Source organism: Alexandromys fortis, unplaced genomic scaffold, assembly GCF_014885135.2.
Source record: "Alexandromys fortis isolate MF-2015 unplaced genomic scaffold, M_Fortis_MF-2015_v1.1 scaffold_84, whole genome shotgun sequence".
In the NCBI taxonomy this organism is placed as follows: Eukaryota; Metazoa; Chordata; class Mammalia; order Rodentia; family Cricetidae; genus Alexandromys; species Alexandromys fortis.
The window spans coordinates 7598887-7614313 of record NW_026068017.1 but is presented as its reverse complement, the minus strand read 5'-3'; the positions used below and the strand labels follow the sequence as shown (position 1 = coordinate 7614313).

Sequence of the window (15427 nt, the reverse complement as noted above, 5' to 3'; positions counted from 1 at the left end):
GATGAGGGGAAGGCAGACTTTGAGCATCAGGCAATGGGGTAGGAAGGAATAAAACGCTGTCTTCTGGGAATGGCATGGCAGTGCCAGGGAATGGGGCATAAAGATATAAAATGTTGTCTTCTAGAGATAGCATGGTAGCACCAGGGGACAGGAAGAGAAAGGTATAAAATGCTGTCTTCTGGATATGGCATGACTCTGGCAATCATGAACACACATGAGCTTGATTACTTGCACAAGATAGCATACAGATGCACAGACACACAAAGGAAACTGTTTAGGAAGAAGGGGTCAGTAGGAGTGAGAGAAGAATTAAAGAAGGAATGGGGGAATATGCTGATATGTTTAACACTATCATAAATTTAAAAAAAACTAAAAGAAGAGAAAAAACAAAGAATGAGTGGGAAGAGAAGAAAGGAAGGAGGGACAGAGAGGGGAGGGGAGGGGAAGGATGCTAGGGAGGAGAAGGAATGGAGGGAAGGGAAAAGAGGAAAGGGGAAGGAGGGGAGGGAGAAGAGGAACCATTCTCAGAGCTCAATATATGTTCTGTTTCAGGTCACTGTACTGCAAGACTTTAAGACTGGGCTACAACGTTACATGTTGCCTTGACCTCTGGAGAAATCAGGAAAGCCTCCAACACCTTTCTATGATTTTCCATCTCATCTGTTCCTTGGAGAATGTTCTCCAAGCTAAACAGTTTTCCTCACCAAGAGGAGTCAGGTACTAGAGGCAGCCCTTACTGGGAGGCTTCCTTACTAGCCCCAGGAATTAATAACAACAAAAAATAAGTCAATCACATCCTCCCACTGGAACCAGGGGCATCACTCTATCTTGATATGATAAAGTATGCCCCCCGCCATAGTCCCTGGTTCACTCTCATCTCAAAGTCAGCTCCACGTGGTATGGTTTGGTAGGGTGACGTGCTCCTCTCACTGGGAGACATGGCGAGTAAACACTGTCCATATCATCTGCTGCATTAGGAGTCTGCAGTGTTTTACTGTTTCCAACACCTGGGACATCAACCCTTCCCTCATCATCAGGATGAATACGAGCTGATGGAAATGGCCCCAAAAGACAAAGAAAAGGGAAATAAATCAGGTTTGGAAAGATGATGATATACCCTATGGGCATGTGAGTAGGCATCTAAAAAGAGCCACCTTGAGAATCATGACTCCATCTCGAGGATGAAAATGAACTTATTTGGGCCACCCAACACAGCTTGTCTTTGGGGGCTCTTTCCCACATTGAGAGATGGATGGGAGTGAGACCCAACCTTTGTCCCAACTTTTCATGGAAGAGAAGATGACTCTTGCACATTCATCTTTTGGAGGAGTTGACTGTTTAAACAGAGGGAGCTGGAGAACAAAGTAATTTAGAGGAGTGGGAACTTCCAGGGAAAGAAAGACCAAGTGGCCACGTGAGCTCCCAAAAGAGGCTGCTCTTGAAGGTTCACTGTTCTTTGCAGCTCACTGATAGCCACTTCCCATTACACTATTACAGCTCATACAATGGACATGCCATACAGACAGGGGTGTGCTGGACAGGGTGGCCCAGGAAATCATGGAAAGAAAAAATGGATTCAGAGAGGATGGCTTCAAAATAGATAGTTCTTGCCTGTTTGTTCTGGAAACATGTTTTGAGCAGAGACAGACATTTTAGCAGAGAGTTAGAAACAACAACAACAAAATCACAAGCTAAGTTCAGTCACATTTATTTGAACTCAGGGCAGAAGGCTGAACAAGAAAAGGATTTTCGTAGGATCTCCAAGGCAGAGTCTGAATCTCAATCCATCCTTAAGTACCCACAGAAAAAAGACTGTCATTACATCATGGGATGTGAGACAGGATAAGGGTGAAGCCCCTGAGGGGGGTGAGCAGCTTGCACTTGGATGCCAGGGATTTGATGCATCTGTTCTATTTCAAGAAGGAGATTCTGGGTGGCAAGCTGGGTAAGCCTGCCAGGGGGATTGGGGGTTAAGGGGTTAAGGTTGCAAACAACAGGGCTAGAAGGAGTCAGACACAGGTAGTTTGGCACACTTTGAAACTGAATCAGAGTTCCAAAGTAAAGAGGGCTTATATACAAATGAAGATATCCGAGGAGTGAGAACAGAGGGTTCTGATGTTAGGAAGCTGGGAAGAGGGGAGGCACCATCAGCAGACACCGAGGAGGCATATTCCTGACTGTGTGAAACAACTGAAAGGTGGGAGCCAAAGGAAGAATGTGCCTCTGGGGAGCAGAGATGAACCATGAGCCATCCACAGAGCCAGTGGGATTGGCACTGATTACAGTCGCTTGATGTGGACCAGCAGCACCACTGAAAATACTGCTGCTCTCCTCTTCTAGGGAGGCAGGAAAGGCTAGTGGAGCAGGAGGACACATTCCAAGATTGATTTAAAGAGAATAATAGCCAGATGTCATGCCACAGGCTGAGACAGGAAGATCATGGGTTCAAGGACAGCCTGGGATACCCAGGGTAGACATCGTCTCAAAACATCTTCTAAGGGTGCAGAGATAGCTCAGTTGTAGAAGCGCCTGCTTTGCAAGCATGAAGACGCGGCTGAGTCTAATCTCCAGAACCCATATAAGCACTACATGTGGTGGACTACATTTCTAATGCCAGTGCCGGGGAATTTTAGCGAGGGGCTCCAAGGTTTGCTGGTCAGCCAATCTAGTTCACTGGGAAGCTACTTCCCAGGCCAGTGAGATATCTTGCTTCAAAGGAGGTGAACTGGAGAGTAACACACAAGGTTGTCCTCTGGCTTCCACACACATGGGTACACACACATTGTCATAGTTAGGTCTCTTCATCGTGAAGAGATATCATGACCATGATTAACACTTATAAAGGAAAACATTTAAAGAGGGCTAGCTTACATTTTCAGAGGTGTAATTAGTTCATTATCTTCAGGTAGCATAGTGTTGGAGAAGGAGCTGAGAGTTCTACTTCTTGATCCAAAGGCAAAAGAAGCAACTGTAACCACACTGGCTAGGAGTGAGCATAGGAGACCTCAAAGTCTACTCCCACAGTGACACACTATCTCAAACAAGACCTACCAACCTGCTTTCTTATAGACTCCAGGGCCACCCGCCCAGAGGTGCTATCATCCACAGTGAGCTGGGCCTTCCCACATCAACCAGTGATCAAAAAAACACCTCCTAGACATACATGTCCACAGCATAATACTATTTGCCTTTAACAAAAGAAAATAATATTTGTGTGTGTGTGTGTGTGTGTGTGTGTGTGTGTGTGTGTGACAGCAATAAGAGCCGTGAGGACACTGGCTAAGTGAAATGATCCAGTGGAATGACAACAATAATTGGTGGTTCTGCCTCTCAAGCTGGGCAAGGAACAAGTTTCCTCTTGTGGCCAAGAGACATTGAAAAGGCAATATCCAGCAGAGTCCAGAGACTGTTGTGGTCAAGGTATGGGAGAGAGCAAGACAGAAATGCAGAGGCACTGATTGGGGCTTGCACCGGATCAGAAAGTATAGGGAAACTGGAGGAGACTCAGGTAACCCAGAGGCCATGTGATTGGTGGACCTTTTAATCACTGGAATAACAGTGTCGAGTCATAAGAAACACTGAGAGCCACAAAGAGACAGATGCTACATGACTCCATTTGCATAGTTTCTACTGCTGTGAAGAGACACCATGACCATGGCAAATCCTATAAAGGAAAAGATTTAATTGGGACTGGCTTATGGTTCAGTCCATTATCTTCATGACAGCATGCAGGCAGACATGGTTCTGGAGAAGGAGCTAAAAGTTCTACATCTTGATCCACAAGTAGAAAAAGGAGGCTGCCTCCTATACTGGGCATAGCTTGAACATATGAGATCTCAAAGTACATCCCCAGAATGACACAATTCTTCCAACAAGGCCACACCCCCTAATAGTGCCACTCCCTATGGGCCAAACATTCAAACACATGAGTCTATGGGGGCCATTCCTATTCAAACCACCACAGCTAGAGCATTCAAATTTCTGAAGACAAATTGGAGACTACTGTTTGATGGGACTGAGGATAGGGACATGTGTGTTGTTGGGTCAGTGTAGTCTCAACCACGTTGGGTAGGGGAGATCTGGAGGTATTTGTGTCTGATGACATTGTACTGTACAGTTAGAAACTCCTGGGGGGGACGCAGGTGAATTTTATGTGCTTTTTCCAAAGTAAAAATAATACTTTAAAAAGTTTTCTGCTTTGGTAATTCCTTTGAACAGCCTTACAATATTTCACTGTATAAATGTTCCATCATTCATTCATTTATTCCTTGACTGAGAAGTTGTGTCTCCAATTTAAATTAAAAAAAATCAGGTAGATATTTGGTGCCATGTTCCTGTACTCTTAGCACTTGAGGGGTGGAAGCAGGAGGATCAGGAGTTAAAGGTCATCCTTAGCTCCAAAGCAGATTAGAGGCCAACCTGGGCTACATGAGACTCTGCCTCAAAAATATAAAAAAGAAATCTTTAAAAAAGTAAATTGTCTTTTTATCTTATGCACATACATGTGGGTCTGTGTGCATGTATGCCACATGAGTGTAGGTGCTGATGAAGCATAGAAGGTGTCAGGTCCTCTGGAGCTGGAGTTTCAGACTATTGTGAGCTGCCTGACTTGGGTGTTGTGAACAAAACTCTGGTTCTAGAAGTGTGCTTCTGTAAGCATCAAGTCATCTCTGCAGCCCCTAAAATAAACTTCGCTTACTGGATTGTGCTTCCTCATGATTGCACAATTCAGAGTTGTGCTCAAGTCCTCTGCATATTCTAGTACACGCCTCATCTCTGAACCTTTAAAAAAAGAATTAATTTAGTTTTTAAGATTAAATATCCATGTGCATCTATGTGAGCACATGTGCACACGTGACTTCAGATACCTACAGAAGGGGGCATCAAATCACCCAGAGCTAGAGCTACATATAGGTGGTTGTGAGCTTCCTGACATGGATCTTTTGCAAGAACAATATGGCTCTTAACTGCCACTCCCTGCTCAGTAGTCAATGCAACACTAAGATCAAGGCAGCATTTTAGACTACATGAATCTTTCTTTCCTCTGAAGTCAAGGACACTTCCTATCACCCTTCACTAGGGGATGTGACCCATAAGTGGCCTTCTGTACAGAAAGTGTCTAAACATAATACGGCGATAAGACCATTCAATTTAAAAACATTAGGGAAGTTATTGCAAGTCTAGCATTTCTGGTCCTGAGAGATTGCTCATCCATCATGTTCCTCCTTGGAATTCTCCGTCAACTAGGGAGGTAACATTAGATGTGGCAAGGAAGATCCTGGCTCTACCATAGGATCAAAAGTGTGTGTGTTTGTGCCTTTTAAGGGAAGCATCTCACGGATGAGAACTTATTTTCTATTCCTGTGTTATTTCCAGGGCACCAATCACACAGCTAGTATCTCCATACGCTAATTTCACAACTGGCTGGACCTGGGGAGGACTGACCTCCAGAAGCACATGTGTCCCACTAGCAGGAAGTTTTCTTCCACTTGGGAAGGTCTAAAGGGGAGCAAGAATCTCTCCTGGATTGTGAAAATTCTCTGAGAGCTAGAGGCTCCATCTATGTCCCTTTTCCCAGGGCAGGGACAAACCCTTCCCAATGCCTGCTGGCCATTTCCAAAATGATACTCAACCTTGGTAAATGATTGCATGGCAAATAAATGACATAAAAATCAAAACCAGACCGCCTCCCTCTAAAGTCCTCTGCTAAGGAAAACAATGTTTAAAGTACCCCAGCTTCTTCCATCCAGCAGACTCACTTGAAATACCTCCCCCACACACACCACCACCACCACCACCACCACCATCATCACTTCCTATCCTCAGCTCTCAGGACTTGGCACTTCACACTCTGGCTTCCCCTTGAAGCAAGACCCTGACCCAAGGCTGATTCTTACTGTGGCCAGGCCTCCACCTAGACTTGCCCCTCCAGCGTTTACTTTACAGTTCACCAGGGTTTTGGTTTCCTTGCCCCTAATCCCTTCCACTCCCTCCCAGACTGTGCTCCAACCTCACACCACGTTCTTTCAAACTCCACCCCTTGCCTCCGCCCTCTGACTGTAACCCCGTCCACTCTCCCTCCCCTGCAATGTCGCCCCACCTTTTTGGCTCTGACTCCGCCCCTCATGCGCACCCCCTGCCAGCCTCCGCTAGCAAGGGGCCACCCACCCACCCTCACCTCGGAGAGCAGGGGGGCTAGGTGTTCCAGAGGCATAGCAGGCAGGTCTCCGCAGAGCACCGCGCCGCGGAGGCTGTGACTTCCCGGGGGCTCTGGCCTGGTGCGCAAGAAAAAAAGCCCCTTGGCGCGAGTCGGGCCGGTCTCCGGTCCTGCGTCCAGGCAGGGTCGTACTGCCAGGCCCCCGGGCCCAGGCTGCACAAACAGCAGCGGCCGCGGCTCCACGGTAGCACCTTGGTCCAGGAAGGCTTGCAGCAGCCGTTCCACCTCGGCTGTGCCCGCGCAGCGCTCCCAAGCACCCGGGACTGGACGCAGACTCCGAGTCACGAAAGCCCCCAAGAGCCTCAGCCTCGGGTCACCGGCCTCCTCATCCCCGGTCTCAGCTGGAGAGGCTGACTCCTCCAAGCCTGGCATCTTGCTGCCTGCTGCCGCGTCCGTTTCCCTAGCGACGGGGGATGCCAACTTCTCCCGCCTCTGCTCTCCTTATATTGGGTACTGGATTCTAGCTCCGCCCCACTAAGTTAATAAGGTAGGCAGGGGCTGGGAAGGGGCGGGGTCGCGTCGCGGTTGCTGGGAAACTGGTGGAGGCTCCCACTTCCAGGATGGTCTGGTAGACTGACTGGAGGTGTGCAGAAGAAAACAAGGCAAAGGCTTGCGTGGGATTCCTTTGTCTAAGGTCAGATTAAAGTCTTCAGACGCCTCCATACACAAACAGCATAAATCTCTTACCTATCCTAAATATATTATTTAAAAAGTTACTCCCAATGCCAAATCATAATACCACGAGTGTAAGAATACAGTATAAGTTTCTTTTTCAAAGGTGATAACTTAAAACTTTAGTAGAGTACTGTCTGGGGGGAGGGTCACTCCCCCCAAAAAAACAATTACAGGCTTACAGAGACGTGCAATCTGTTGGTGAGACTTGGGGCTTTATTGTTTCATTTAAATTTACAATTAGATAGGTGCAAGTGGCAAGTAACTATTTCGCATGTCTCTGCTTCAAACATTTATAATAAATTATTGTAAAAATATTCCCCAGTATCTTGCTCTGCCTACGCCTTCATCTGCCAAAAGGGTAGCTGTCCTGGGTGATGTGATTCTGCGGGAGTGGCCGCAGGTCAGTTCTTAAATGTACCAAAGCGCTTGTAAATATGCGGCATGCTAAGCATCCCTTCCTGACCAGGGAAATTATTACTTCTCCCAAGCTCCGTCTTTCTGCGTGATCAGAATCGAGAGTTTGGGCCTTCGTAGGCATGTGTGAGTAATGGGGAAGGTGTGTGGGTACCAGGGAAATGGACGCTCAGCCTGAGGCCGGCAGGTCTGCAAGAATCTCCTCTTTGCACCTGATTGTATTACCTCCCAGGGACTGCAGGGTTTCTTAGTAAAGTGGATGCTTACAATAGGCTTCAAAGGAACATTAACAGAGTGGCACTTATCAAAGGCAGCGTGGCTTAACAAGACCCCCTCAGGACAGCACCAGTGCCTAGAAGCTAAAATGATTGATTTCTCAATAGCTGGGACGCGGGGGTTCTGTGATGAAATGTTTGCATTAGAAAATGGATCTCTATTATGTCTATGCAGAGTGTTTGATCACTGGTGCATTGAACAACAAGCAGAGCAATTAGGAAGAGAGGGACAAAATGGATTTGATAATTGATATTTCCAAAAAGACATTGTGGAAAAATAGAAATGTCAGAGGCTTTTTACATATGCCATAATTCCGTCCGTCCTTCCTTCCTTCCTTCCTTCCTTCCTTCCTTCCTTCCTTCCTTCCTTCCTTCTGACCTCCCTCCCCTCCTTCTCACCCCCACCCCCGCTTCTTCACTCCTTCCCATAAGAAGTCCTCATGGCCATTTCGGGTGGCAAATGTCTCCAGTGTGTCCATCTGCTTATGTTTTGCATACAGAATGAACTCAGGACCATTTACTTCCTATAAGCCTTTCAAATAAAATTTGTGCCACTTGCACCCTGGCTCCCCCCACCCCTTTATCTCACTTGCTGCTTGCCCCAACTATATACAAACTGCGTGACTGATGGGATGGGGAGAGGTGTTAGTGGGCAGGAGAAGTTACTTTGCAAGCACGAAGACTTGAGTTTAACTCCCACCCTGCACAACCTAGGCTGAAAGCTATGCATAGATGTAACCCCAGCACTGGGGGCCAGGGACAGGAGGATCCTAAGAGCTCATTGGCTACTGAGCCTAGCAGTGAACTTCTGGTCCAATGAGAGACCCTTTGTCAAGGAAATATGGCCGGGGACCATAGAGAAAGATGCCCCACATCCGCATCTGACTGGTATGAAGTATTTGTGTGCACATGAGAATGTATAGGCATGTGTGTACATATGATATAGTGAAGGTGAATGAGTCCCTGAAGATGTCTGCCTGAAGGTGAAGTCTCCCAAACACTGCCATCTGGTTTTCTGTTGCTCTAGAACACACCTTCTGTTCATTTTAGAAGCTGACTTTTTGGGGGAAATTTTTTTATAGGTTTTATTTAAAAACAATTGGTATTTTCCCTATATTGAATAGGTATTGGCAGTTTAAAATAGCAATAAATACATAATCCCAGATATTGTGCAGAGGGTGAAGAGTTTGAAAACAGCTTGTCTAGATGGTTGTGGATTAGGATCCTTTGTGATGCTGAATGTAAAAACCTCATCAGGGCTCTGTCAACCACCTGAAGGCCTGAGCAGGCTTGGAGTGTCACCTGCAAGATGGCATACTCTCCAAACTGGCAGGTCAGTGTTGACTGTGGGCAGGAGGCTCTTTTCCAATTTATAGCCTTTGTTTCTTTAATTGCTAGTGTGTGTTCCTAGGTACATACGACTTGCTCAGTCTGCATGTTACTTACCTGTTTATATTTTCAGAGCTGACCATTTAGCGTTAGATAACCATTGGTGTGCTCTTCCCTGGGGAAGACAGTTACTCCTGCTCTCAGCATTTCTTATTTGCCTTTATCTCTTTATCTAGGGTTGAGACCTCGTGAGTTTTCCCTCACCCATGTTAGCATGTCTATTGTCCTTGTCCAGACATGAGCTAACATTTTTGCCATGTTTATACATGTTTTCTTCATTATATATAATTATATAGTGCACAATATAAACAAACAAACATATAAATAAATAAATAAACATAGTATAGTTGCTCATGCCTACAATCCCTGCACTAGGGAAACTAAGGTAATCACAGGCAAGGGCAAGACTGACTTGGGCTATGGGCTATATAGGAAGGTCCTCTCTCAAATAAATACAAATAAATAAGAAATCAAGAGTTGCCTTGGTCATGGTGTCTCTCGATAGCAGTAGAACTGGAACAAAACCAAGAAGCAGACCAAGCATCTCTACTTAACCTTTTTAAGCCTCTGAACAATGTAACTTCAAAGTTTTGCAGATAGCTATTGCTCAGACTATGAAAGATGATTCTCTCCAGAAACCTATGCCCATATTTGGATGTGTACCAGTTCGGATGGAAAGGGGACAGCCCAGCACTGCCACCAGCAGCCTGAGCAGTTCTTTGTCTCCTTTGAGACCTCCATAAAAGGAAAGTTGCATCTTTGACTAGGTCACAGAAACTATTTCAGGACAATTGAGGGTGAAGGAAATTTAGTTTAGGAAGTAGTTAAACCAACAGTTGTGTAGAAAAATTAGTCTACGACCCATAGATGTGAGTGCAGCCTTCATAAGAGAGTTATACTTAGGTAGCATTATAATGGTTATGTGTACAATTTTGTGGATTTTAAAATTACATTTCTCAAAGGATATGATTTATAGCACTGTTAAAGATCAAGTAATTAAATGAAGATTAGAAGGTTAAACATATGAGTTGTTTTACTTACTGTTTTTCTTTAGTTTTTGATCATTTCATATGCGTTTTTAATGAACTTTGGTTATGTCACTGACCATAGCTGTAAAGGTTAGCTTTTTCGATTGAACACAGCCTAGAATGTGAAGATAGCCTCAATGGAGGAATTATCTATATTGGGTGGGCCTATGGATATGTTTGTGGAGAATTTTCTCAGCTAAGTTAATTAAGCTTTAAAGCTTTTTCTATCCTGTCAGCCAACTCTCAAATAATGACATGGAGGCTTGTTACTAATTATGAAAGTTGAGCCTTAGCTCTTAGAACTTAAATCGACCCATCTGTACCCATCTATATTCCATCACGTGGCATTGCCTCTCTTTGATCTTATACCCCCTGTTTCCTCTCTGTGTCTCCTGGTCTCTCCCCTGCACACTTAGACTCAGCCTCCTCTTCCTCTCTCTATCTGGAAATTCTGCCTTATTATCTTCTGCCTCACTATTCGCCATTCAGTTTTTTATTAAACCAGGCATAAGGTGCTTTAGGCAGAGACACATCTTTACAGTGTAGACAAATATTCTGAAACACCAGATTACTGTTGTTAGCACCATTCCCTAGGTAGGGGTTCTGAACCATCTAAGATGGAGAAATCACGTGGAGGACAATCAAGTGATCAGAAGTGCATTCATTTCCCTTGTAATATGTAATATGCTTAGCTACATGAAATTCCTGCCTTTGTTTCCTCATAATGATGGAATATAACCTGGACTTATAGGCTGCAATAATCTCATCTGTGATGGTTTAAAAGAAAATGGCCCCCAGAGGGAGTGGCACTATTAGGAGGTGTGGCCTTGTTGGAGGATGTGTGTCACTGTGGAGGTGGGCTTTGAGGTCTTATATGCTCAAGCTTTGCTTAGTGTGACACTAAACTTCCTGTTGTTTGCTATTCAAGATGTATTAACTCTCAGCTACTGCTCCAGTACCATGTCTGCCAACACATTGCCATGACCCACTATGATGATAATGAACTGAACCCCAAACTGTAAGTTAGCCACCCCCCTATTAAGTGTTTTCCTTTATTAGAGTTGATGTGGTCATGTTTTCTTTTCACAAAAATAGAAACCCTAAGACAGAAGTTGGTATAAGGGACTAGAATATTTCAGTGATAGGCCTAACTATGCTTTTGTTTGAAAAAATATGGACCTTGGGACTCTCACCTTCCTGGACCTGGATAGAAATGGGAGGACCTTGGACTTCCCGCAGGGCAGGGAATCTGGACTGCTCTTCATTCTCGAGAGGGAGGGGGAATGGAGTGGAAGGGAGGAGGAGAGGGGGAGGGGAGGGGTGATGTATGAGAGGAGGGGGAGGAAACGGGGAGGAGGTGGAATTTTTTGCAACAACTAAAAAAAATAAAAAATAAAAAAAGAAATGCAGTTAAATGCTTTAAATGCTGCTTAATGGGCCATAGTAATAGGAGCATGAAAGACAATGCTACTAACAGTTATTTTAACTGTGGAGGGCTAGCTCAAGAGGTTTCAGAGGAGAAGAATTTTAGAATGCAACATTCTAAATCTAGAGATTATTCTTGTGATATTTTGGTGAAGAATGTGGCTTTTTTTTTTGTTCTTGTCTAAAAAGCCTTCCTGAGTCTTAAGTGAAAAGTTCTGGATTAATTCTGTTAGCAGAGGAAATCTCAAAACAGCCTTGTATAAACTCTGTCTTGTGATGACTAGTGTTAACTCTAGTGAAGATTTATAATGAAAAGGTGCAAGCTGAGTAAGAAAAGTACAAAACACACAGATTGAGAAAGGGGGCATCAGGTAGTGGAATAGAGCTGAATCCTGGGTTCAGGGAGGTCAACAGATTAAGAAAGGGAATAAAGGGTGTGGTGACCTCAAAACAAGGTTCTTCCCAGCTAAGTTTCCAACTTGTGAAAATGAATTAAAGAAAAACTTATATCCAAGTGGGGGTGGTGCATGCTTCTAATCCCAGCACTGTAGAGGCAGAGGCTAGCAGATCTGTGAGTTTGAGGCCAGCCCAGTCTATAGTAGATCCAGTTTGAGGACGACTAACCTTAGGCAGTAAAGGAAACCATAAAAAAAAACAAAACAAAACAAAACAAAAAAAAAACCCAGAAAGCTGGTGAAGATATTGAATGAGGGGACCATGTTTCAGTACCAGCAAACAGCAGAACTTGGCAGCTGTGGAGATGAGGTTCTGGAGGTAAGCATAGGCAGAAGGAACTATAGTATTCGAATTTGTGTCTGAGACTAAGGAAAACTGGTAAGGTCAGCCAGCGGTGTCCCTTCATGGAGGTTTAGAAAGACCATTGCATGAAGCTGTGAAGTTGAAGCTTGGATTGCCTTGGAGACCCCGAGATGTTGGAGATTGCAGAACTGTGGGACACTTGCCTGAGGAGATCTGCTAACAGGGAGTGGAACTAGCGCAAGAGTAAGAAGTGAGTTACAGTCAACAAAGCTGAAGGGAGTTGGAGATGTGAAGAGCGCCTTGACATCCAACATGGAGATACAGATGGAGTTTTCCCAGCTGCTTTTCATTCTTGCTTTGGTCTAGTATTTCCTCACTCTGCTTCCCTTCCCTATGTTTTAGAAAGGTAATGTATATCTTGTGCCATTATATGTTGGAAGTATGTGATTTGCTTTTTGCTTTTCATTTTGTATGATATTACAATTAAGAGGTTGTGTGAAACTCAGAAGAGACTTTGAACTTTGGAATGTTAAACATTGTTGAGACTATAATAGACTATGGGAACTTTTGAAGTTGGACTAAATGCATTTTCATATTATGATATGGCTGCAAGCCTTTGCGGGCCAGGGAGTATAATGTGGTGGTTTGAAAGAAAATGTTGCCCAAAGGAAGTGGCACTATTAGAAGGTATGCCCTTGTTGAAGTAGGTGTGGCCTTGTTGGAGGAAATGTGTCACTGTGGGGGTGGGCTTTGAGGTCTCTTTTGCTCAAGCTTCACTTAGTGTGACAATCAGTTTACTTCCTGTTGTCAGCAAGTCAAAATGCATTATTTCTCAACTCCTGCTCTAGTACCATGTCTACCTGCATGTCCCTATGTATCACCTTGGTGATAATCGACTGAACCTGTGAACTGTAAGTGAGTCACCCTATTAAATATTTTCCTTTATAAGAGTTGCTGAGGTCATGTTGTCTTGTCACAGCAAAGAAGCCCCAAGACGCCTGCTAAAAATATAATAAACATAACATTTTAGTAAGGCTAAAAGTTAAAAATATATTAGCTGTAGGTTTTTTTCCCCGTCGTAGCAACAGAAATTAAATGTTTGCATCTTCTCATACCCTCCAACTCCTGCCAAGTACTCTTCTTCACAAGGAATCCCCCTCCTACCTTCATGTCTTTTGTTTTGCATTTTGCTCCCATGAGCATGGGTTTGGGATTATTTAGTGGCACACAGGGGACTTACCAGTAGCTATAGCACTAATGAAAATGATTCCTCTTACCCTATAGCCATGAACATCTGTGATGGGGTGTTGACAGGCACCATCTTGTGCTTCCTTCATTCAGGTAACTACGACTGCTATGAATTTATGAGTTCAGTGGTCATATCGTGTTCCAACGTCAGCACTCCTCTCCAACCTTTGGTTCTTACATTCTTTTTCCCTCTTCTTCTTCAGTATCCCTTGTGAACTGGGGAGGAGGACGATATAGATATACTGTTTAGGGTCAGCAACCAACAGTCACATATTCTCAGCATTTTGTCCAATATGAAGTCTGTGCTTTAAGCATCATCTATTGCAGAGAGAAGCTTCTCTGACCAATGCTGAAATCATCATTAACCTAAGTATAAACAGCCATTTAGAAAGTAATTTGACCTCACGCTCTTTTAGTAAAACATAAGGATACTAGGGCTTTGACCTGACAGCCATGGACTGTTAACTAAAATTTTAGTACCTGGAATGAATTCCCTCCTGTGGAGCAGGCTTCAAATCCAATCAAAATGTGGTTGGTTGCACCATTCTGTTATTGCACCAGTGGGTGCAACATTCCTGGTAGGATAATATTGGAGTTCATGGGGCTCACTGATGAGTAAGACCATTAATGACTTTTCTCCCCAGCACCCTGGGGCATTATGAAAGATAGCTGGCAGGGAAGAAGCTTAGTCCAAACTTCATTTCTCTCTCCCACAAAAGCACATCCAGTTCTATGGGCAGCTAAGAGCAATGACAATAACTGATCTTGTTTTAGGGACCTCTGGCGCTTCCCTAAACATCAACTTAGGAAGGTATTTCACACCTGGAACTGGAATTTGATTTATAATCATGGGACTAAAGGGAGCATCTTTGTAGAATACTCCCATTCAAAATTTTTAAAAATTGTATTTTAGTTGACTTAAAAATACTAGATTTTTGTATATATTTTCACATATCTTTGGTTTCAGTTAACTCACTTCTGCCCCCTTTCCCCACCTCTATCTCTGCTTAAACCTTTCTGTTCCCCACCTCTACTTTTGAGTCATTGATGTTCTACTGTGCTCTCTCTTAAGGGCTATTTATTTTTAGTCCTTCCTCTAATGACTCCTCGCTAGCTTCACAGCTTCTCCCTGCACAACAAAGTAAACACACAATTGTAAATATGTGACACTAGGGTCCATATGTGAGCAAGCGTGCACTATTTGTCTTTCTGGACCTGGGTAAATTCACTTAGTTTATTGTTTTCCAGGTCCACCCATTTTCTGGCAACTTTCATTGCAGTTAAATACAATTCCACTGTGTGTATTTACCTCATAGTCCTGATTTCCTTTCTTTACTAAGGAGCAGCAGGGACTGAGACAGGAAAATATCTTTGTTTTAGGATACAGAAAACCTTGGCTATATGCTCAGTAATGACAAACTTGGGTCACATGGTTGTTTTATGCCCTTTGGAAAACATACAGAACATGGTGGCCGTACTGTTTTACAGTTCATCATCAAACACATGGTCCCCTTTCTCCACATCCTCACCAACATTTGCTGTCATTTGCACTTCTGATGATGGCCGTTATGCCTGGGGTAAGATGGGATCCAAAAAAAAAAAATCATTTTAATTTGCATCTCTCTGATTGCTAATGATGTTTCATACTTTTAAAATGTTGGCTAGGTATTTGTATTTATTCTTTTGCAATCTCTGTTCATTTCTATAGGTTACTTTTCGTGATTTTATTGATGCTTATTATTTTTGGGTTTCTTTGTATACTCTAGATATTAATACTCTGTCAGACATATAACTAGTGAAGATTTTCTCCCATTCTGTAGACTGCCTCTTTACTTGGTTGATGGTTTCCTTGGTTATACAGATACTCTACAATTTTCTGAGGTTTCATTCTGTCAGTTGTTGGCCTGATTTCTTGAACATCCAGAGTGGTATCCAGAACAGCCTCACCCATGCCTCTGTCTTCAAGTGTTTTCTGCTCTAGTAGTTTGCTCGAGGTC

At 43.8% G+C, this 15427-nt stretch overlaps 1 protein-coding gene across 1 annotated transcript in view; it reads right to left on the bottom strand.

The window, feature by feature from the left end:
* The window catches only part of Dnah9 (dynein axonemal heavy chain 9), a 328862-nt gene extending 322257 nt beyond the window's left edge, over positions 1-6605 (bottom strand). The window contains 1 exon segment of the mRNA XM_050162584.1: positions 6179-6605. Within this exon segment, the coding sequence (XP_050018541.1) occupies positions 6179-6589 (411 nt within the window). The 5' untranslated portion in view covers positions 6590-6605.
* Between the last annotated feature and the right edge of the window lie 8822 nt (positions 6606-15427).